At 36.1% G+C, this 24,840-nt stretch overlaps 2 protein-coding genes across 2 annotated transcripts; one reads left to right on the forward strand and one right to left on the reverse strand.

Annotated features, from left to right (window-relative positions):
- Positions 1–15,840: 15,840 nt before the first annotated feature.
- Positions 15,841–19,977, forward strand: LOC133782939 (omega-6 fatty acid desaturase, chloroplastic). Its single transcript, XM_062222420.1, has 10 exons — positions 15,841–16,061; positions 16,153–16,207; positions 16,942–17,186; positions 17,271–17,414; positions 17,541–17,692; positions 17,995–18,117; positions 18,220–18,397; positions 18,978–19,096; positions 19,218–19,332; positions 19,478–19,977. The coding sequence occupies exons 1-10, from the start codon at positions 16,023–16,025 to the stop codon at positions 19,637–19,639; spliced, it is 1,332 nt and encodes a 443-aa protein (XP_062078404.1). The 5' UTR covers positions 15,841–16,022; the 3' UTR covers positions 19,640–19,977.
- Positions 19,978–20,860: 883 nt separating this feature from the next.
- LOC133782940 (BTB/POZ domain-containing protein At2g24240-like) lies at positions 20,861–23,150 on the reverse strand. The gene has a single exon (XM_062222421.1). It carries the CDS (start codon positions 22,674–22,676, stop codon positions 21,345–21,347), a length of 1,332 nt encoding a protein of 443 aa, XP_062078405.1. The 5' UTR covers positions 22,677–23,150; the 3' UTR covers positions 20,861–21,344.
- Between the last annotated feature and the right edge of the window lie 1,690 nt (positions 23,151–24,840).

Below are 24,840 nucleotides of genomic sequence, written 5' to 3' on the forward strand. Positions count from 1 at the left end.
GGTGCTAAGGCGTGTATTTTTGGCAACGGGAGATCCAACAGCTGGCGTGCTCAGGCCAAATTGGGACGGACCCTACCAGATAGAGTCAGTCATCCGCCCCAGTGTCTACAAGCTAGCGAGATTGGATGGGAGCCTGGTACCGCGAGCATGGAATGGCGAACACCTAAGACCTTACTATCAATAGTGTAGGAAGGATGTTGCTTGTAACCATGCTTGTTTATCTGTACTGTTTTGCCTACTTTTGGATTTTGTTAAATAAAGAGTTATTTCGTCTAATATAATTTATTTTTGCAATCTCTCTTAATCTAATAACCTATGGTCACATTCATAGGATATTAAGGGGGCATCATTGGTATATATATAAATACCACCAGCTTGAAAAATAAAGTAACATATATGAAATACATACAAGTGTTTGGAGATAACCAAATGCGCCAGATAAGATAATTTGGATATAACCAATTATAAAAAATGTAAGTGTTTGGATGTAACCAGATGCGGGAGCTCAGATAGTTTGGACGTAACCAAATTATCAAAATATTGAAATATTTGGATATAACCAATATGTGAATTAGACTAAACATATAAGTGCATGGATTTCAAACCAATCACAGCCTTAAAAGGTTTGGAGCAAACCAGCTAAAACTAATTGACAATAAGTTGGAACATAAACCCACTTCGAGTTAAGTCGAGATCGAGGCTGGAATATCTTATAAAAAATAGTTTCGAACTCACAATCTCGGAGAGATAACCAAGGACGAGAAAAAGTAACTAAAAAATAAGGTATAACTAAACCATCTGCATTACACACCATACAAGCACTTTCGGGATCATGGTTAAAGTAATATCCGACCTTGATGAATGACGAGATCGGAAGCGGATAATTCGAGCAAACTGTGCATGAATGCATTGAACTTCGAGCCTAAATCCAAACTATGTTTGTACGAATAAACAAGCACATGTGACTCTTTAATGTAAAGTGTGCAACATATTTCAAATCAAGAAATGTAAAGCATGTATATTAAAAGAAAAGAAAAATAAATTGTATCAGCCCTACGGGCATAAATTAAAACAATTACGAAAATAAGGGGACGCAGCTCTGAGGTGGGTTTCAAGAAGGAGCAGTCTCCTTAGCCTTCTCGGCACCAGCAACGCTAGACTCCCCAGGACAAATAGCATGACTATCCTTCTGAGCAGCCTCCTCAGCTACCTCCCGAGCAGCCTCCTCCGCCTCAAGCCAAGCATTCCACTTATCAAGGAGCTTTGCCTCAAGAGGACCTAGGAAGATGGTATCGAGGTCTTCATTATTGGCCCACATTCTGTACATGGCCAAATCAACCGCCTGGTCTTTTTTCTCTTTGTACTCAGCAAGGAGGCGAGCCTTTTCACTCTCGATTATATCAAAAGTGGCGGCCTTGTCTTCTTCGAGCTTTTTATTGGCCTCCTTGAGCCGGGCGTTCTCCTTCTCAAGCTCCGCGAACTTAGCGTTCTGCTTCTTGAGCTCAGATGTCTTGGCTTTAAGCTCCTCAGCTCCTGTCTCAACTTTTGCCTTTGTCACCTTCAGTTCATCACTCAGTTTGAGCTGATGATCCTTGGCCTCCTGAGTGTAGGATTTGCTTGAATGAACCTCGTTGTTCAAATTATAGTTGAGCTGAGCTGAGCAGAGACAGCAAGAGCCAGACATATAGAGAAATCAACATTAGCATACGGACCATCTATAAATATAGCCAGCAGCAAAAAAAGAAAAATTACCACAGCGATGAGCTCGACACTCTTCTCGTAGAGTGTGTTGCTGTCTCGGGCCTGGGTCATAAATTTCCAGTGAGAAGCATCAAAACTGCTAAAGCTCTGGCCCACTCGGGACAAAACATCTGAGCCTAGTGTGGCCCCATGGGACCCATCAGCGTTGTCAACTACATACTCCTTGACGTGAGTAGAAACTGACAACTTGTGGGTTCGGGAAACAGAGGGTTTTTTGGGAGGAGGACCGAGTGTCGAGTGAACAAGGATGGGAGGATGGATCTCGACCATAGTGGATGTCCCGACCTGCGAAGTCGGTTCCACAGCGGAGCTCGTGGCGGGCGTAGCTGGTGGGGGAGGTGGCGTCTTTTCAGTCCTTTTAAGGACCTTAGCAGGCCGGTCTATTTTTCGTGATCCCCTAGGGCGCTTACTCCTCTTGGCCCCGCCGCTCTCGAGAATACTGTCGAGATCGGAGTCCATCTCACCTGTACAGTGACACCACAGTGTGAGTCATCAAAAAAGAAAGAAAATATATATAAAGTAACTCAACATCACACAAGTATGCAAAGTGATGAAGAGGCGAGTGGAGAGAAACCTAACTGGAACTCTCCTTCGAGCTTGAGCTCGGAGACCATGAAATTCCCCCATCTTCAGAAGAGGCGGGGGGAGTACCTTCCCTAAACATGGACGTCAACCTCGAAAGGTCCCTATAGTCATTGGTCCCGTATTGGACGGATATTCCATTCCATACCTCGTTCAAGCTATACATAGTATCGTATTGCCCGAGCCAGCTATCAAACCTATTAACCCGTTCATCTACCCAAGTCCACACATAAAAGTGGTTCCTATCGTCCTCGCATAACACTAACCTATCGGGTTTGTGTTTTAGTAAGGTGGGGGACCACATTTTCGAGCTTAGGATGACTGTACCTTGATCATCCGAGCCTGAGCTCGAGACTTCATCGTTGGCCTCATTCCCTGATTGTGGGCTCCTCTGGCGAACTGGAGGCGGGGGCCTCACCTCTCTTCTTGGGGGAAGGATGCCTATTGGCAAGGGCACGAGATCCCAGCGATCGTATTTTTTGTTAGACCAGTCCGAGGTGGACTGGCCATCTTCCAAGAGCCCGCAAGCTTAAAGTTTACCTTCATGCAAAAGGTATGAGAGTGATCTCCTGCCATAAGGGAGTTGGAGCAGGGTCTCCCTATGCACCTTCATCTCATTGGAAGGAGTGGGACGATGATAGTTGGCTGGAAAATAAAATACAACTCAACTAAGTGCAAGCCTATAGAAAAAATTTCGAGCACATAGATAAAGGAAGTTGGGGTACTTACGGATCCATCTGAAGGAATAGCATCGTGACGGAGACAGGCCATCCGTCCAGAAGAAGGCCTTCTTAAAATCAGGAGGATGGTTGGGGAGATCCTCAAACATCTTTTTCTCCTTTGGGTAGCTCAAGAGGTAATAGAAGCCATCTCCTCCCCAAGCTCAGGAGGGATTGCTTTTCAAACAAAAGAGATACAAGATCTCTTCTGGCGTGGGTCCTTCCCACTTCAGCTCGTTGTAAATCGACTTCAGGGCAGACATAACCCTATACGAATTGGTGTTGAGCTGGAATGGAGCCAACCCAATGAAGTCCGTGAAGTCCTTGAAGAAAGACTTCAAAGCCAGTAACGCTCCTGCCTTCATATGCTCCTGGCTCCAAGCCGCATACCTCAGCTTGTTATCAGGATTTCCATCTCCTGGGGATTGACAGCTTCGCTCTTGGGAGGTAGGAGCTCGCCACCTTAAGGAGCCTGACAGTCTGAGACCGTGGAAGGCCAGGATATCATTTATCTGACCTAGCGAGGTAACCGAGCTCCAGTAGTGCTCGGCCTCGAAGAACTCCCTCCTCGGCTGCAAGGTAGAGGGCTCCCCCATCAGTGAGAATTGGAGCTCTCCCGGGTTGTACGCGATGGTCACTTCTAGCCTAGGGTCGAGGGGGATCGGCCTGGGCCCTGAATCAGTTTCCGGATAAAGAGCTTCTCGAAGGATTCTCCTCTTCTTTTCCATGACCTCGACGATTTGGCGGCGATAGTGAGCTCAGGTTTCTTCCTGTTCGCGCGCGAGATCGTATTCACGAATCAGACGTTGGTTCCGAGCAAACAACGATTCTGGGCTCGGAGTTTTTGGTGAGTACGGAATTGCCAGCAGCGACCCCCACCGTCTTTCCAGATTCTGTGACATCTAGCGAGAAAGAAAAAATGGTGAGGGCCATGCATGCAAGGAGTTAAGAATAATGAGCTTGGCAAGACAAGCTCGGAAAGTGCTTGGGTACGAAACAAGCTCAATCCTAGAAACCCGATTATGGGTCAGAACGTGTATTCTACGGGAAAACAGAGGGGAGTGGATCTAATTTTTTAGAATCCCAAAATATCAGGGAAAAAGGTGACGGTTATTCAGAAATGGTAGTCTTAGGTATCGTGCATTCTTTAAAACCAAGATTTTGTACCTGATATCTTGGTGTGCAAGATATGTCTTTTAAATTTTGAAAACCCAGAAAAAGAGACCTTGTTTGAGCTTGTTCTACATCAAAACTGGATTTGGAACCAGTGGCTTAAGCCTAGCGTGGAAACTTAAACTTAAATGCCTATCGGTCAGAGCTTCCTAGCATGTCAAACTAAAAAATAAACCAGTACATTCCCAAAAATAAAAGAACAACACAGACAGAAACTGGCATAAAGGAAAATGAAAAGATCATAAGATACTTACACAATGATGGCGATTGCAGAGAAATCGTTGATTGAAGGAGAGGCTGCAGGTATAACCTCACAGTCTCGAACAGGCTGGCGGTCCTTTGTTTCTTTGGCTGGGAGAACATGCAAAAGCAAAAAGCTCTCTGGGGTGGCTTCTGGTTTTGTCTCTTTTCTTTTTTCTCTGATGAGTGTAAAATAAGAGGAAGAAGATGTCCAGGGCTTTAGAAGTAATTTGTGCTTAAAATTATAAATCTATTTTGAAAATGATAGTTTGATTTATTTTAACTATCACTAAAACTTGGGAATCAATATACTAATAAATATTATTAAACTTACATTTTGTGGATTCTAGTATCTTAATAATCTTTTCTTTTAACACTTATTTTCAAATCATTATTGGCTTATTTTTATTCTCTTAAATAGCTTTATTTTTCAATATTTTATTTTATGTTCATAATATTAAAGTTCATCAATCTTTGAAGATAGGTTAGAATTTATTACTTTTGATTTAAAATAGTTTTCTTTTTTTATTTTAGACAACTCCTTTGGGTTCGATCTCGTGCTTACACGAACACTATATTCCATATACGATTCGTGCGCTTGCGAGTATAAATTTTTAAAAAATACCCGTTTTAGGTCCATCACTGAACCTTTCATAAAGAGGCTCCCATTTATTTCCAACCTCAGGCAGCTGCTCTGCAGCTGGCACCAACACAGAAGGTGCCTCTGATACACTGGCCACTGTAGGTGCTTGCTGTTGTCTCAAGAGACGAAGCTCTTCTCCCTATCTCAACATTGTTGCCTGCAAATCGCTAACTATCTGCTGCCAGTTTACAGGAGCTGGCTGTGGAATCTATGACTGGTCATTCTCTTGACCCTGACTATTATTATTTTGGCCTTGATCACTCTGGCCAGCTGAAGTATTTGTCTGCCCTAGATTCATTCTTATTACTGATACCTTGCTGAAACAATGATCAATACGGCCAGTTAGGTAGTAATAACTAAACCTCTTGCCGCCTTACGGTCCAAGAACAAGCAGACAATTATCATATTCCACAGTCATACAATTATACAATTGGATACATGATTATAGCATTTAGCACTTAGCATGTATCACATAATAATCCACAATCAACAATACTAATAAGTATGTTCCAGCAATTTCAGTACTAATTAGCACACGGTTGCTGAGAATATAATATTTCAGGGCGCAGGTTTAACATGGTGTCTCATGCATACAGGTAAATCACATATACTATATTTAAGCAATCATACATATAACTACATAAATAGTTACCAAACCATGAGTTGAGCTTGACTTCAGTGATGTGTGACATGCCCAGCCAGTCTACAGGAACCCTAACCTTGGCATGCTCTGATACCAAGTTGTAACACCTCGATTACCCCAGAATAGTTACGGTGAACGGTGAATCAGAAATTTAACTTGCTACCCGAGTCATTTGGTTAAAAACGTGCTTCTAAGTGTTATTAACAGGCTAAGGTGAAAAACCAATCAAAAGGGAAGGACATAATTTATTTAATACATAAAACTGTTCATGGGCCAATAAAAAACTTTTACAAGTTATTTACATCTCAAAATGGTCATTACTATTTCAAATTTACAAACCCGCCGACCTAAGCGAAAAAAATAGGGTAAATCCCCTAGTTCCTCTAAGAACTCCTTGGTCGTGGTGGTCAAGTGGACGCATATGTACACATCACCATCTAAGCTCTCCACTCAAGGTTGTGTGAGCTTTTCTTTCTCTTTACCTGCACCACATAACACCCATGAGCCAAAGCCCAGTAAGAAAACACAGTAATACATACAGATATTAACAAATGATTATTATTATAATCACACAGAGCTTACAACTCTAAACAGATGAGTGAATATCACTTGAGGTTCTGGTAAACCATACTGAGTGACTGACAAACAAGTCACTAACTTAAATAGATGAGTGATTGCTGGGTAAGTCACTAGCTTAAACAAATGAGTGACTGCTGGGTAAGTCACTAGGGCTCAACACCCACAACCATGTGACTAAATAGTCACTGTGGCTCTAAGTGACTAGCCTTTGGCTAGACAAGCGCTTATAGTATTCATCGAACTTAAGGTCGGTCCGGCATTAACGCTCTTCTGAGTCATTTAATGCAGATGTCGATTAGATCTAATCTTTATTGGCTTGAGTTAAACACGCTAAGGCCGTTCCTGGCTTATAAGTCAACACTATGTGACCAGTGACCAGTGCCCAGTACCACTGCCGAACTTGACTAATAAGTCCCAGCTTCACAGTTGATACTGACACCTTTGCCAAATCTGACTAATTAGTCAGTGCCATGCACAGGTGAGCAAAATTTGCTAAGCATTCAATAATCAATCCATGTCCACATTTATACATTCAACATGCCTCATGAATAACCATGCATGTCACATATGGGGTGCAGTTTTCTTACCTCTGATTCGAGCGAGAATGAATAAAAGAACGACCCTTGAGAACGATCTGACTTTTAGCCCTTTAGCGGTCACCTAGTCATAACCAAATATGGGACACCATCAATAAATTGAACAACAAAGGTTCCCAAACCAAGATCTAGCCTCCGGGACATCAATCCCCACTAAGCCGAGTAGTAGGAACAATCATGAGGCCTAAAACCAAGTTCCTGAGGTCAAAACACTCAAACGAGCTCAAAACTACCCAAGGGCTGCGACCCTAGCACCTTGAGCCGTGGACCCCAGCCACACCAAGAGCAAGGGCCGTGGCGCCCAGCAAGGCCAAAGAGCTCCTCCTGCTTCTTCGAGCTAGGGTCGTGGCGCCCAAGAACAGGGTCACGGCCCCCAACCCAGAACCATCCACAAACTCGGTTTCCATCATCCCAAACCCTCCAAAAACATACCTAAACACTTCCAAATCTACAAATCAAAGTTCCCAAGCTTCCCAATGATCCAAAACTATCAAATCCCGAGGCTCAAACGAACCAAAAACTCAACGATTCACAAAATCTAATTCAAAGCTTAGAAACTCTAAAAACTAAAAACTTAGATTACCTTTGATTGGGTTGTTTCTCGTCAAATCCTTCGATCAAGAAGCTTCTAATCTTTTCTAGGATTGCTATGCCTCGATCCTCGCTTGATTCTGACTCCTAGAACTCGAGATTTTATCGAAAATGCCTCGAACGGTAAAACGAACTAATAAGAAGAGAGAAAAGGTTTTCTAACGTACGGTTCTATCTGATAAGCTACTTCAAGCTTAAGTAACCTTAAATAAAACCTAGTGCTCGTGGTCCCGAAAACACCCCCGGAGTCAAAACTCCTGGAATTCCTGCCTGATCTCAATAATTCCCAATTTATCATCAAATAACATTCTCATTACTCAATATCCCAATAAAAGACCCCATTATGAAAAAACCGCTAATTTATAATATAAGACCGTCTCATGCCGAATAGCTCAAATATATCTCCATAATAATGGGATCTCATCCATAATTCACAATATGCACCAAAATACACAAATATGCCCTCAACGGCCAAATTACCAAAACACCCTAATAATCAAATGTGGACCCACATGCATGCATATAACATCATATTATAATATAATTCACATAACACATGCATATTATCATTTAGTGGCATACTTAAACAGTTATGGCCCTCCCAGCCTACTAATCCAGCCATTAAACCGCATTAGGGATTTCGGGGCATTACACCTGCGCTCCTCCTAATTCATCTAGCAGCTCATCAATGGTAGGAATTGGGAAACAGTCTTTAATAGTAATGGTATTCAATGCTCTATAATCCACACAAAAGCGCCATGACCCATCTTTCTTTTTTACTAACAACACTAGTGAAGAGTAAGGGTTATTACTTGTCTGCACGAACCCATAGTTCATCATTTCTCCCACTAACTGTTCTATGACATCTTTCTAAAAATAAGGGTAACGATAGGGTCTGACCTTGACCAGTTGAGTACCTGGTTGCAAGCAAATTCGGTGATCCGTTCCACGGTGAGGCGGTAAATGGGTCGGTTCAGCAAAGACATCTGAGAATTCTGTAAGTATGCCCTTGGCAGCCATAGGTAAGGTAGCTTCTATTTCTGCCATCTCCAAAACAGTGTTATCCTGTTGTTCACGTTCCGCAGCCAGCATAAACATCTCGTGCACATCACCCTCGAACCATAGAGCTAAGTTGCGTGAAAGATAACTGATGAGTTGCCAAATTCGATGATCCTGCTAATTTAACAACCGCACCTTGCCACTGAAATTCCATTGTTAAGGCTTTGTGATCATGGATGCAAGACCCCAAGGTTTGAAGCCATTGCATTCCCAACACCACGTCGAGACCCCAAATAGGCAGAATATAAAGATCCATAAGAAATTTATGGCCTTGTAACAATAATTCCACTCCTTTGAAAAGTTGCGAACACCAGAGAGAATTCCCATTGCCCATGTATACTTTAAATCGTTTAGTTACCTCACAATTCAGACCCAACCGAGCTACTAAGGCCTCTTGGATGGAATCATTGTTGCTTCTTGTATTAATTAGAACCTCTAGAGGCTCCTTACCGTGGTGTGCCATAATGTGAAATATTCTCGGATTAGTTGAATTAGATAATGAATTCAAACTAACCTCATTTGCTTGTGAGTCATCATGTTTTGCCAATTCCTCTACCCCCGCAGGTGTATCCTCTTCCTCTTCTTCATCTCCCTGAGCACATAAAATGAGTACTCTGTTTTTGCATTTATGACCGAAGCTATATTTCTCATCACAAGTGAAGCACAAACCCTTCTCACGCTTCTCTTTAATCTCAACAGGTGACAACCGTTTAACTGGTAAGGAAGAGTTGCTGGGTTTTTGAAACTTTGAAGCTGCTGTGACATTGGAATTGGACCTAATGGAGACAGAACCTGCTCCATTTTGAGCCACCGGAACTGATGAATTCGAGAACTTAGGTGACCAACCAGAACGCACACTTTCGCCATGAGCATGACCCAACAAATCGTCATTGCGGTCTTCAAATAATTGAGCCTTGGCCATGGCATCTGCCAAATCAACGAGTTTAGCCATTAACAATTCTCTACGTATCTCATTCTTCAAGCCCCACACAAAAAAATTCAGAAAGTATTGTTTCGAAACCCCTGAAATATGTGTCATCAGAGCTTCAAATTCCGCTCTAAAAGTCGACACACGCCCCGTCTGGACAAGCTTAGCAATCCTGCCCAATGGATCATCATAAATCGAGACTCTGAAACGTAACCGTAATGCCCGCAAAAAGGACTCCCAATCCGAAAACCCTCCCCCTTTTTCCATCCATTGAAACCAAGTTGAAGGAGCTCCCTCAAGATGAAATGCTACCATAGCCAATCTAATCTCGGGTAAGACACTGTGCAGGTCAAAGAATTTATTTATTTTGTAAACCCAGTCCTCTACATTCGTTCCGTTAAAACGATGGACCTTCACTCTCATAATTTTGAGAATTGAATTCACATCCCGAGAGTCAATTGTAGCTTTCGGTCGTTGCCCAGTCGGTGAAGCCATGCCACTTCTCGCAGTTCCGTTAACCACTTGCGGTTTCGACGAGGATGATTGCAGTTGGTCCACACGGTCATCTAAACGAGCCACCTGCTCATCTAATCGTGCCGTGAATTAAGCGAATTGCTCCTCTGAGTGTTTCTGGAAATTAGTTTCCAGAGCTTAAATCATGGTGGCGAGTTCCTCGTTCTTCATGCTGGAGATGAAGAGACAATGAAAGCACCAGTGATAGCTCAGTACAAGGGAAATGTATTCTCTGAGTCAATACAAAACTCCAAAAGCAATTAAGCTTAACAATCAACATCCCCTTCATTGAATACAATCTTGCTATTTAAATTAAGCAATTAGGGAAATCACAATAACAGAAAATTAGTTTGCTCCTCCGCTCCTTCTTCAGCGTCTCTCCATTCTAACAAACTCTTGGAGCCAACGAGGTCTCATGCGCACGCGAGTCCCACGCATTCTCACTCTCTCACCATCGTTGGTATGAGAGTTCCTCTCTTCCTTGCTACCTTCGTTGGTTTCACGCAGAGGGTTGGGTTCTTCTCCTTCTGCCGACTCATCAAACCAGCCTTCCATTTTGTCTCGGATCTGATTTAGGTCAAGAGTTATTGGGCCATTCTTTTGGTTTGGGTTTGGGCTAACATAGGCCCCCTTGGATTTTGGCCCTGTATTTTCTACTACTTATTTTGTGACCGAATCATTGTACTTTATTTGTTTGTGGTATTATTATCTTCATCTTGTGTTAGGATACAAGGAAGAAAGAAACCAAGCTCCCAAAAATCCATGGAATTTAAACGCAAAAAAAAAGCTAAAAAAATTAAAATAGAAAAAATTGATTAAACGAATATATGTTTAATTTAAATGCTACATTTTGGATATTTTTTGTGTAAATTTTTTTGTTGGTATTTAAATACTATATTTTAGTAGTTTTGGTATTTTTTTTGCATTAAAAAAAGTTTAGATATTAAAGCACAGTATTTTAAAAACAATAGGTATTTTAGTTGTTATTTATTATATTAAAAAATAAATATATTTTGAATTAAAATAAAATACAAAAAAATATATTTTATACGAGATTTGAATTAAAAAAACCAAACAAAAAATAAACCTAATTTTTTTTAACTTCCCCATCCTATATAATAAAAAAAAACTTAATTTTTAAAAAAAAAAAAAGTGTCCATCTATAATAGAGTATTTAGAAAAAAAATGAAAAAGAACTCAAATAGCCTGGATCTAACCCTATCGCCAACCCACTTCGGCCCCATCGATCATGCTAGCATCGCTGTTGACCAACCTAAATTTGCCCCATCGTTGAACAACCCGTCCATGCAACCCTCGTCTCTTTAGTGTCGATCTAGCATCATCGACTTGTAATAAGAATAAGAAGAAGAGGAGGACGAGGAAAAAGAGGGAAGGTTGACCTGTAGTTCAATTTGTAGTTCAATTTTTAGTTCCTCTTCTGGTTTATAATCATGTTTTAGTTGGTATTATGATTAAAGTTGATGTGTTGTTGATATTTAGTTTTTTTTTTTCCAACATCAACTTATTTTAGAAAATTTGATAAATTTAACTTTTTCATGGAACATCAACTCTTTCTTACTAAATATCTACTGTTTTATTAGAAAAATGGAACATCACTCACATAAGCTAATTTGTTGAAGTATCAACTTTCGGGACCAATTCATAAAATTGGAAAAAAAAAAATAATGATAGTAATTTTTTTTTTAAACAAAGTTATATTTAAAAAAAAAATTAAAATAAGTATGTATAACTGACATAAAAAAAATCCCTTATAAACCCATAAATTATCTCTCATAATTCATCTTATCAAATCTGTTGTTTTCTTCATTCTTTCATTTAGTGTGCCTCTTTACCAAACACACTAAGAGTGAGTTTATTTACACGTAAGAATAATATACAATTAGACTTATTAGATATTAAATTGACATTCAATCGAATTATTAAATTGGAATCAGAATAAATTATTTACTTAATTTGCAGAAATCAGAATCACCAACATTTTTATTGATGTTTACATTACTTTTAAATTGGAATAAATTATTGGCAAATTACAAATTAAAGTCGAAACAATTAACCAATATTTTCAAGTCAATATTTTACATGTTATTCCCAAAAATCATTCACAAATAAATAAATAAAACGTGTAAAAAAATGAACCAATATGCTACACGTGATGCATGAGACATTGGATAAATTATGGGGCCAATTAAATAATGTTTTTACATTGCTTTTTTTTTCAAGCTTTCCCATTCTACCGTCCAGATATTTATTGAGAAACTAAAGCTATCTATCACCTTCATATATTTTTTAAGAATCTTTTTCTAAAATATTTTATGATTTTATTGATGGTGCCGACCAGTTATTTGTTACTATAACAATTTTGTTTATTATTTGTTGGAATGAATAATTGATTTTCGACAATTACCAATGTACTATTATAGAATAGGAGTAGGCTTCTTAAAAAATCAATTTCTAATAATGCATGCATGACATATGTCATTATAAAGTTATCATTGTATTTCTCACTTCTATGACATGCATGCTTAACATATGTCATAAAATTTTTCATTCACAATTTACTATGAAAGTTAAATTTTGAATATCAAAATCGCACAAACATATGTATTACCCTAAAAAAAATGTCACAAACAAACACCACACTTTCTCAATTTCCAATGCAAGATGTAAATTTTGTACTAAGTTTGATACAAATAATGAATCAATACTATATTTTACTCAATATTTATAATTGTGTTTCAATAAACAATATGCAAATTAAAAAAAAAAATCAATAATTCATTTGATATGTATTAATAATATACAAAAAATATATTTTTTCATTTTTTATTATAAAAAAAGAATTCATTAATTATTAATTAATATATTAGTGGTAACATAGTAAATAAAAAAATGACATTTATTATTGTGCTAAATTTGCCCCATGCTATATCTTGTGCCAAGATTGACACAACTTTTAACACGTGCTAAATTTAACATACTTTGTAGCACACCATTGGAGTGATAATTTTGCTAAAATGTGCTAAATATAACAATGCATCACATTTTTTGCACTCCATTGAATGTGCTCTAATATATTATAAATGAATAATGATATGTGCACCCAAAATATACATCTAAACATTATACACAATAATATAGCATTTTAGTCTAGCCAATTACATTTATTAAACTTGTAACATATTATTTTAAAAAAAACAATATCATGTTACTATGTGTAATATTTAGGTACAGATATCGTTACTCAATATAAATATAAGATTTAGATGATAATTTAGTATTTATGAAATTTATTGGTGCATTTACTTTATACACAATTAGAATAATTTATAGTTCGAGTTATTAGAAATCAAATTCATCTCAATTAGATTATTGAATCAAAGTCAAAATAAGTTATTTACATTTTTTTAAGAAATTAGAATCAAACCATATTTTCATTGAATTGTTTACTATATATTGGAATCAAAATAAATTATTAGTAAATTACAAAAATACCCGTAATTAAAGTTATATATGAGACTCAAAAATTAATTTTAAATTCCACTACACTTAAAATATTAATTTATCAAAAATCTTCACATTAGTACCTATAAAATGTCAAAATAGCCATCTCTCATTGTTGGTGTGAAGATCTTCATATTAGGCGAAAACCAACCCAACGGTATAAAGCCATTTTGATGTGAAATCCACATCATTTCTATTCCAACTGCACGAGAAAAGTTAACTCATTTAGTGGGGAATGCTATAGTGTCATCAATGATATTTTCTTTCTTTCAAATTTTATATTAATATTTTATAAATATATATATATATATATTATATGTGGTATAAATTTAGTTAGTGTATATTATATAATTTAATTGTGAACTAAATATACAATTAATATATTTTTAACAAAAATTTAAATATATCATAATTAAATATTTGTATAATTTTTTTTAATTTTAATAAAGATTTATAATATATATTTATAAGAAAATAAAAATTCAAATGCAAATTGATTAAAGAAACATCTAACAAAAAAAAAAAAGAAGCTAAACTTAACCATATATTTCAAAGTTAAAATCAAACACACAAAATATTAAAACGAAATAACATAGTAAAGTAAATAATAATAATATTTTTATTAAAATAATTAATTAGATATAATAATTATTTTGACTTAGTAAAATAATATAATAATGAAGAAAATATCCTATTTTATTCATAAAATAATATAATAATAAAGAATATACTTTTTAATTGGAATTAAAAGATATTTAGTTCTAAAATTCCAACATTTTATTGTTGTTTCAATATCAAAATACATTTCATGATTGAAATGAAAAAAATAGGGATCTTTACAATTATATACCTATAATATAAAATAATTACAAAAATCACATCCAGAATTTTATTTACAAAAATACATTGCCATGTCATCAAAAAATACCGGATTCTAAAAGTAATATACATAAATTTGAAACTTTCCCTAAATTCCAGTTTTTTCATTTTTCTAAGTTTAAAAATGTAATATTTTTGTTACTTAAAATGTTAATAACTTACCAATTAGTTATTTTTTTCATCATTTTTTATACAACTTTTTTTTTCTTCATGGTACGAGGCCCCCTCTCTCTCTCTCCACTATACTTTTTTTTAATCAAGTTCTTACTCTCTTATCTTTAATTTTAAAAATCTTTTACGGCCATGCTGCTAGTCGGTTGGGCTCAAAAGTAGTACCATCACGACCTAATCTTCAAGGTAATTATTTTGATATGTGGGAAACATATGTTTTTTTGGCTGTCGTCGGAGAAGACGACCAGAATAAAAATCAACATTTTATTTTCTTTTTTATATTGCGTTGACCAAAAAGTAACTAAATTTTAAACTTGATCAAAATTTAATATACTAAAAATTGTATTCTTATTTTACATTTAAAAGATACCATATTGTATTCTAAACATCTTAAATTTATTTAAAAATATTCCAAGTAATTTTTTTAAAATAGATTCTTTAGTATATTGTTTGATAACTTTTAAATAGAATATAAAAAAAATTATTGTATAGTATACTAAAAGTAACTTTTAATAATAACCTATATAATAATTTATTATATTTTATTGTAACTCATTAATTTATAAGAAAATAACTAATCGGCAACGTAAAAGTATCTTAAGTAATAAGACATCATAATATAACTTCAAAATGACTAATTAGTGTCTTAAGATAAAAAAGTTTCAAAAAATAAGTATTGGAGGTAATTAAAATGTATATAAAATAATATGCTATAAAAATAAAAAAATTTCATGAAAAAAGTAACTAATTGGTACTTATTAACATTTTAAGTAATTAAAAAATTAATTTTTTAAACCCAGAAAAATTGGATTTTGGGAAAATTTCAAATTCAAGTATATTATTTTTAGAATCTGTTATTTTTTTGATGATGTGACAAAATTATTTTATAAATAAAATTTTGTAAGCTATTTTTATAATTAAATTATAAAAAGCAATAAGAAATATAAATTTCTCAAAACAATATAGTCCTAACAAGATACATTTCATAATTGGAGTTGCCTTATTACCAAGACACCACAGTATATTATTATTATTATTATTGGTGCGATTGGTGTGAATTAAGCCTTTCTCAATAATAAAATGGCCATCAAATGCAAAAGTATAATATATAATATTAAAAATGCAGTGGTGGCTAGTGGGTATAGTTGGGTTTAAGATTGAGGCTGACAATGACAAATTGACAAGTGACAATATTAAGGAGACTTACTTAACAAGCGGTAGCAGTGACTTATCGAAAATCAGCCACATTATAATCTCACATATAAGGCTCAGGCAGAGCAGACCAAGCTTTGTATGTACAAACAACAACCCAGTTCCCGTATTCCATTGTTTGAGCCGAGGAAGCTTATCTTCTTTCTCCACATACCCAACCAAGACCTTTTTGGGGTCCATTTGAAGTGGGATTCCTGCAATTCTCGTCAACATGGCTTGCAGACTCGCAGATTCTATGTTCCTTTTCACGGTGAGCTTTCACATTCCCATAGCTCGGGAGTTTCCAATGCCTTTGTTTTTGGTATAAGGTTTTATTTATTTATTTTGGCTTTGATTTTCAGGGACCCCATCAGAAGCAAATTCGTATTCAAAGAATGGCGGCTCATTATTCACCAGGTGTGTCTTTTACTCTTGTTGTTTTCTTGCCTATTTTACTTGCTGATATATATGAACACATGGGTTCCTCTCGTTGGCTATTTTGGTTTTTGGTTTGAGTTATGAAGGCAATGGGGAATGTATCCTAATGGGCCCTTGGGTTTTCAGTATTTCACTTATTCTTTTATTTCTTTTAGTTGTTGTTATTGACATTCTCTCTGGTTCCTTAGTTTCTTGGCCAATTTGATGTTTGGTTTAAGTCTTAATGTTAATGTAGGTCCATAGGATCATAGCCAAATAGCTTAAAAGCGCTGCACATTTTTCTCCATTCCAGGTTTAAAGGAGGAAATAAATTTTAGTGATCATAAAAGAGAGTTTCTTCTTTTTCAGATAAAGCATCTGACTTGCCATTCAGATGGATTTCTTTTTAAATGGAGTTTGACCCATTCTGGGTTTTAAATTGCAATTTGATAACATTGATTTTAAAGATGTAAATGTAATTTATTCAAATGAAGCACCAAACTTTTCATTTAAGTGGCTTCTTCTTTTATGTGTGATGCTTGGCATATTCCCTAAGTTGGACCATTTTTTGTGTTTGTATAATTATTCTGCAGAGCTCTTGAATTGCAGTCATGCTTTCTATAAACTTTTTTTTTTATTATTATTATTGGACTCGTTTACCATCTAATAGCTCTGTAGATAAATCATTTTCCCAACGATATTGCCACCCTGTGACAATTTCTTGTGATGGGCAGGTACCTCTTTTCTTAAATGGGATGGTCTTCTTCAGAAGGGAATCAAACGACAACAATTTTCATATTCCAAGAGAAGAACTAACTTTGTACAAGCTGTGGCTATCCCAGTTACTCCATCTCCATCTCCATTAGACACTGCTGAGTACAGAGAACAATTAGCAGAAAGCTATGGTTTCAGACAGATTGGAGAACCACTTCCTGACAATGTTACTTTAAAGGATGTTGTTGATACTCTTCCAAAAGAGGTACTTTGTCATGATATGATATCAGTTTTGAAATATAGAGATATATGTTTAATGTTTTTCTTTGTGTCTTTTTTCTTCTGTAAGGTGTTTGAGATTAATGATGCAAAATCTTGGAAGTCAGTTCTAATATCTGTCACTTCTTATGCTTTGGGGCTCGTCATGATTTCAAAATCCCCATGGTATTTACTTCCTCTGGCTTGGGCATGGACAGGGACAGCAGTAACTGGGGTTTGTTCTTAACATTTCTCTGTATTTTATAGATATGTGAAAAGGCTTACTTTTTTCTCTCTTTGATTTATTCAGGTTATTTTAAACGAATCTAACTCCTTGTACATTTTCTCCCCAAACTTTTAGCTTTTTGTTATAGGTCATGATTGCGCACACAAGTCATTTTCAAGAAACAAATTAGTGGAAGACATTGTTGGAACGTTGGCATTTTTGCCGCTTATATACCCATATGAACCATGGCGCTTTAAGCATGAGCGACATCATGCAAAAACAAACATGTGTGTTGAGTTTTTCTTAATGTTTTCTTTATTATCTAAGTATTTATAATTATTTATTCACTCTCATCTGTCTCTGGTTTAGCATCTTCACAAGTTATACGATGAAAATGTTTTCTCTTCACGTGCATGTTTCATGACTAATTAACATTGAGTGCTAAGATTTTGTAATTTTTGCTGCATAGCCTTGAAGGCCTATAAGTTTATGAAATTTAAATGATATGTTTGCTTTTATTACTCCCACTTTGTATTGCTTTATTCTTCTTTGCTCTTGGATGTTAACTTGTAGTTCATCTAAATCTCAGGCTTTTTGAGGATACTGCTTGGCAACCTGTTTGGAAAGAAGAGTTTGATTCATCAACTACTTTGCGCAAGGCAATTATCATTGGATATGGCCCGCTTCGGCCTTGGATGTCAATAGCTCACTGGTAATGCTTATTTGTAATGTTTTGTTTGCTTAAACTGTGGAATTAAGTTTTGGACTTGGTTTTACCAGACATTATTCTTGATACTATTTTGGGTCCAAATAGGTTGGTGTGTCACTTCGATTTGAAGAAGTTCAGATCAAATGAAGTCAAAAGGGTGAAGATAAGTTTGGCTTGTGTATTTGCATTTATGTTCATCGGATGGCCATTTATTATATGGAAGACGGGGATCATTGGATGGGTCAAGTACTGGTTGATGCCATGGCTGGGCTATCACTTTTGGGTATAGCTACTTTCTTGTGTCTTTGAAAAAAGACAAAACATGTAGAAAAGATAAACACCGCATAATTGCCAACACTTGTTATATACCTAACAAAAGTGTGCATGCATTTTAGATTTTTATCTGCACTTCTATTAGTAAACTGTCTTATTTTGAATAATTATTAGTACTTTATTAACATCAAATGTACGTAGGCCCAAATTAGTTGAACATCGAAACTTGCTTAACAAGAAGAATATTTGTTTCGAGTATCTATGCTTGACGTGTGTCCTATACAACAAATTCATCTTGCTATGTTGCAATTATTTCAGAAATCTAATTTTGAAAATGTTACTGCTATAATCATGTTACAAATTGATAGTTTTTTTACTAGTTTATTCTACTGCAGTCCGGCCTTACATTTTTTTTATATCGTAACCTTCTGTAGTTTCTTCCACACGAACCTAGTAGTAGTGTACTAGATTTGCCTGCCCAGTACTTTGACTTCATTCTCTGTTAGTTTCTTGTAGACCAGATGATCTTTACTCAAGTGAATACATTTCAATATCCATGTCTAAAGTTTCAATCTCTTTTTACCCTGTAGATGAGTACTTTCACAATGGTACATCATACAGCTCCCCATATACCATTTAAATCTCCAGATGAGTGGAATGCAGCTCAAGCTCAACTAAATGGAACAGTTCATTGCGATTACCCTCGTTGGTACTCTTTCTGCATCTCTTATTTCTCATTGTTTGTGTTGATATCTTCTTAACTAATTGATGTCGGGAAGTGGATACTCTCCACAATGGGATTGTTTCCTGATCCTTTTCCTTTGGTGCAGGGTTGAGATCCTATGCCATGATATAAATGTCCACATCCCTCACCATATATCTTCAAGGATTCCGAGTTATAACTTGCGCGCAGCTCACAAGTCCATCCAAGATAACTGGGGAAAGGTAATTAAATGCATCATTGGTGATTATGTCCATTGCGAAAACATAACTATGTCCATAGTGTGTTATTATTGGTAGTAATGAAAATATAACTATTTAAGATGATTTGATGTCATTCATTTGGCTCGTCTTTGTATGAATCGCGCAGTATTTAAATGAGGCTACATGGAGCTGGCGTTTAATGAAGACGATAATGACATTGTGTCATGTGTATGATAAGGAGCAAAATTATGTTCCCTTTGATCAACTTGCACCTGAAGACTCTCAACCTGTTGGATTTCTCAAAAAGGTGATGCCTGATTATGCTTGAGTCTCTTGTGTTGCCTAGTGGGGTCACAAACTTTTTCGGCTTAATTCTTATCTCTTATCCTAATCTTTCCTCGTCGAGATAGAGCCGGCATGCTATGAATCACCATTTTGTTCCTTCACGATTTATCCATTTCATTTAACTGTACTTTCGAAAGGGTTTTTTTTTTTTTTATCAAATAGAGGAAATGTTACATTGAAGGAACCTTCCTGGAAGTTAAGGAATAGTTTGGTTGAATGTTATTTTTTGGATTATATAGGAATAACCCTCTTGTTAAAAGTTGAAAGATGCCTTATCTATAAATACAAAAAGTAATCCAGGACTGGGGGATTCTTTTTTGAGTGATGAGAACCTCCTCATTTTTACCATATAAATAAATAATTTTTTTGATTATATTGGAAGAAGAACACTCTTGTTTAAAAGTTTTCAAGGATGCTTGCTTATTTAACAAAAGTATCCTAGACTAGAGGATCCTCGTTGGGTTGTCAGAACCTCCTCATTTTCACCATATTTTAATTCATAACACTCTGGAACCAACTGATCTTCTAAGTTAAACTAAAACCAATATCATAGTAAGCAATGTTGGATTTAAAGTCATCATTGTGAAGAGCATCTTCTGACTTGTCACAAAAAAAATGATAGTGACTTTTTCTTCTTTTGGGTACAGACATAAATCTTGTGTTTGTTATCTAATGCCAGTCTAGTTGGATAAAATCTATCTTTTACCTATAAAAACATGGCTCTTAATATTTTTTTCCGTACAAACATTAACAGAGAACACAGCATATTAATATTAAATTCCCTTATGCAGGGTTTTTGTTAAATTGGTTTTATTTTTTTCACTAGCTATGCTTTTTGCTAAAAAAAACAGGGGACCTCAAAGAGGTTTATTCGATTGAAGTTGAGGGCCTTTTGTACGATTATTAGAGAGGCATATGCGTTTGCATGAGTAAAAGGTCATACATAGCTCTGATATTTAAGATACTCATTATTTATCAGATCAAATCAGAGCTCATCTGAAACTAAAGGCTGCAAAGTACCAACAACTAAGAACTTTATGCAAAGTGATTCATTTCATAATAATATCTCACCCTTCTTAGCAGTTGCAACTGCTCACATGCTCTCTCTCTCTCTCTCATAAAAATAACAGAGAGAGATTAACTTTGGGAAAGCCGAGGTCAAAAGAAGGAAAGTGAACCAGGTTCTCTGAGTTCTGTCCAAAAGTGAAAATATTAAAAGTGCCCTCTATCTCTTATTAGCAAAACAAAGAAAAACAAATGTTCAAAGATGCCACAATTGACCCAAAAAATAAAGGATTCAGCAAGATGAGAACAGAATTTGGAACAATTTTTTTTTCCTCTTTAAGCTGAGTAATAAATTTCTCTTTTTTTTATCAATGGCAAATATCAAAATACAGTCTTTTGACAGTGTAGATGTCTCATTAAGCTACATTACAGTTAAGCCATTGCTTTCACTTTTACTCTCTCTGTTTTGTTATTGAGCAAACCGAACCCCTATACTGTAAAAAGCTCAGAGCTCAAGTATACATATCTTCAAGTATTCTAACCTACAATATGGTAGTATTACTCTAACTTACATGAACCCCAAAAATAAAATATGGCACAACTATGTATGTCAAAGATGAACACAAGTAAAAAAAAACACTCAAAAAATTTTAACCAAAAAAAAACCGAACTTTTTAGGTGAATCATATGACAGGTGGAGGTGGAGTTTCCCATATATCAAACACATTTTCTTCACTGTGGAGAGCAAAGAGCCGATCCCCGCCAATGGAAAAATCACAAATGGAACCTCCATAGCTATTTCTAAGCCTAGAAGTTAAAACCCAGTCAGGTCCACAAAACACTGAGATGCAATCATCCATGGAAGAGAACAGTTGACCTTCATGTAAAGCAAGCTTGGGATAACAAGGCTCATCAGGCATTTTCCCCTTCATTAGCCTACTTCTTGAGCTCCACCTAACACCCCCACCTGAAATTCTCAGATCAATGAAACCCAATTCTTCATACTCATTCACAACACAGACTGAGTTACTCTCCTCCATAGCTATGGCGTCTCTAACTCGCCTTTCGTCTATGGTTAAAGGCGCACCGATATCAGACCAGTTCCAAACCATTCTCTTCTCTCTGAAATCAAGCAAGCTAATGTAACAGTTGTCTTTTCTAGGGAACAAAGTTGCCACAAGCAAACAATTAGTCCCATTTAGCCATTGGAGTTTGTCAGCCTCACCAAGTGACCAACCAGGTGGTTCATAGTAAAAATCAACCTGTTTTCCAGTCACTTGATCCCAAACACCAATCCCATACTCATTGCTTCTTCCTTTACAGCTCGAGTAAATCTTGTAATCAGAACTAAAACTCAGTGGCCCAGCTGTGAAGCTCTTGGTCTGCTCCTCATGTCTGACCTGAAACTTGTACCTAAGCTCACCGCTGGACGAACTAAACAACCCCATTCCCCCATCGCCGCGGCTCGGCCGCTCGCAGACACTGACCACCACATTCTCTGAATCGACCCAACCGACGTCGTTTACTCTTTGGTAATCGAGATTGATTGGAGGGTGTTCTTCCATCATCCAATCATAGACATGAACCATGCTCCCATGAGCCACGCAGCAGCCGCCATCTGGACCGGCCCGAATGGCGGTGCCGTCGCCGGGAGCTTGGCCCGTTACTGACCGGGAAAGGCCTAATCTGTTACCGTCGAATTGGCCCCACTTCGCCAAGCGAACGTGGTCCAAAAGACCGTAGTACAAGGCCTCTCTGTACAGAAGCTTTTCCGGGACGTTGGACGGGAGATAAAGCTCATGTGTTCGGAGAAGATCGAGAAGTACAGAGAAGCAATCAGGGTTCCGATCAAGGAAGTATTCGCCGGAGTTAATGGACTGCTGTTGAAGGTTCCAATTCTCGTCGAACATGGCTCCGAACATGGAATTACGACCCGCGTTGGCTAACGTTGTGGCCGTTGTTTCGAAGATTCTTCCTCCCACGTTGAATCTAACTCTGTCTGTTTGAATTCCCATTGTGGAAAATTTTCCCGGAAAATGAAACTATTTTCCCGGAAAAAAAATTTAAACACCAATAACGAGAAACCAGAATTGGGAATTGAAAAACTCGTTGAAATACCAGAAATGGCAATAGAAAAGGAAGATTACGTCTCAAGAAGCTACATGAATGAGCATTTGAGGTTACCTTGTCAGTAAACAGATGAAGACGAAGAAGAAAAACAGGGGAGGTTTGATTGATCAGTATGAAGAATTTGATCGAGTTCTAAGAAATATAAAGATCTGGGTATTGGAGAGGAGAAGCTAATGGAGATGGGTTTTTAAATTTGTGGGATTTGGTGAAGAAATTGGAGCGGTTGAACTTCAAAAGAATTAAAAATACAATCTTCTCTCTCTCTTTTCTTTACTTTGCTCTCTTCTCCATGTTTTTCTCTCTCTTAGTTTCTTCGCGACTCCCTTTCCTTCCATTTGGAGAGGACATAGTTGGAACTTTATTTCTCTTTTTCACCGCAAATGGAGTCCTCTGCGGTGTGGGTCTACGTTAAGGTGTTGATCCTCCTTAGATCTCCACCGTTGGATTCTTCTGAAAATGATCTTTTATGGAGCTTTGAGATCATCCAACGGTCAGGAGATTGTAGTGTAGGTAGTGCCTTATTAAATTCTTTTTGCTAACTAGATAAGTACAATTCCATGAAGTCAGCTCTCTTTGCCCTATACCTATGGAAAGCGTGTCTTGTGGGAGTGTTTTTAATGTTATTTAGGTTAAAATGTTAAAATCAATCAATAAATAAATACAAAAATTGAATGAAAAAATTGAGACCTTTTTTTATGTCAAGAGAAATGGGTACTATTAATTTTTTTATTTGATTTCCTTAAGTTATGTCACTAATTAGGGGTTCTTGATCTTATTCTTATCCTTACTTTGATCACATCAAATTTATGACCTAACAAATTATTTTGAGGTTGTTTAGACAAGTTATAGAATATTTTAGTCTATCTTCAATTTGATAATAATGTCCAAATGCCCACTGGGAGAAAGAAAATGTCCACAAAAGTGAGGACTTTGGCTTTGGGTAAACTTTGTTAATATTTCTTAGACTTCTTCAAACAATTCGGCTACAATAATAGTTAGGCTTCTTTTATTTAATCTTATATTAAAGTAAATTACTACTCGACAAAGCAAAATAATTTGGTTCAATACTTTAAAACTTAAAATTGAATCTCTTGCTCATTCTAAGACATACAAAATAGATTGTGACTAGTTGTGAGTTGAAGAATACAAGTCCACCATTTGAACAAAAATGTACTTCTCCTCTATATTTAACTTTTAGCCTAACTAACCAAGATTCAACAATTTATTTCCATGCTTGAAGTATTGGAGATGCTAAACTATGGTCATTGGTAAATAAATTTTTATTTTCTCCAATAATAAATATTAACTTTCCATGATTTTTTTTGTATGTTATATCATTAGTAATTAGTGGTAACCAATACAAATATTACTATTGATTACCTATTTTCATAAAAAAAATATATAAAAAAATACAAATATTGCTATTAATATAAATATGAGACATATGTTAATTATTTTTAGATGTATATATTAAAAATAATGTACATTTCGATTGAATAATTACGCATTTGAAGTTTTTTTTACCAAGCATCGCTATAACTTAATAATAAAACATTGTTATTTATTTTGAGTAGAGTACGATTTTAATACAAGCCGTAGTACTTTTATGGTTGAGTCACATTAATTTAAAAATAAAACATTGATTGTACATATTTATATCAATTACTTATAGGAGGATTTTACGGTGCGCTCCAAAAAGCGGCATACCGATACACCTTTTAATATTTTTGGCTTGAGAAGTATTTTTCAGTAATTTTTTTATGCCTATGTACATTGTAGTTATTTGGAACATTCTGCAAAATTTTCAGAAAATTATGAATAATTTACAGTGACGAAATAAGGTTAAAACATGTTACATTTTACGCGCATAAAAAAATAGTCACGTGTTCAAAAAACTATTTAAACTTTATTTTTTACACTATAAATTATTCAGAATTTATCGAAAATTTGCAAGATGCTCTAAATAACTATAACATACACAGCTAAAAAAAATTGCGTCGAAAATACTTCCCGAACCAAAAACTGGAAAGGGGGTGCACCAGTGTGCAC

The sequence above is a fragment of the Humulus lupulus genome, chromosome 6 (genome assembly GCF_963169125.1).
Source record: "Humulus lupulus chromosome 6, drHumLupu1.1, whole genome shotgun sequence".
In the NCBI taxonomy this organism is placed as follows: domain Eukaryota; kingdom Viridiplantae; phylum Streptophyta; class Magnoliopsida; order Rosales; family Cannabaceae; genus Humulus; species Humulus lupulus.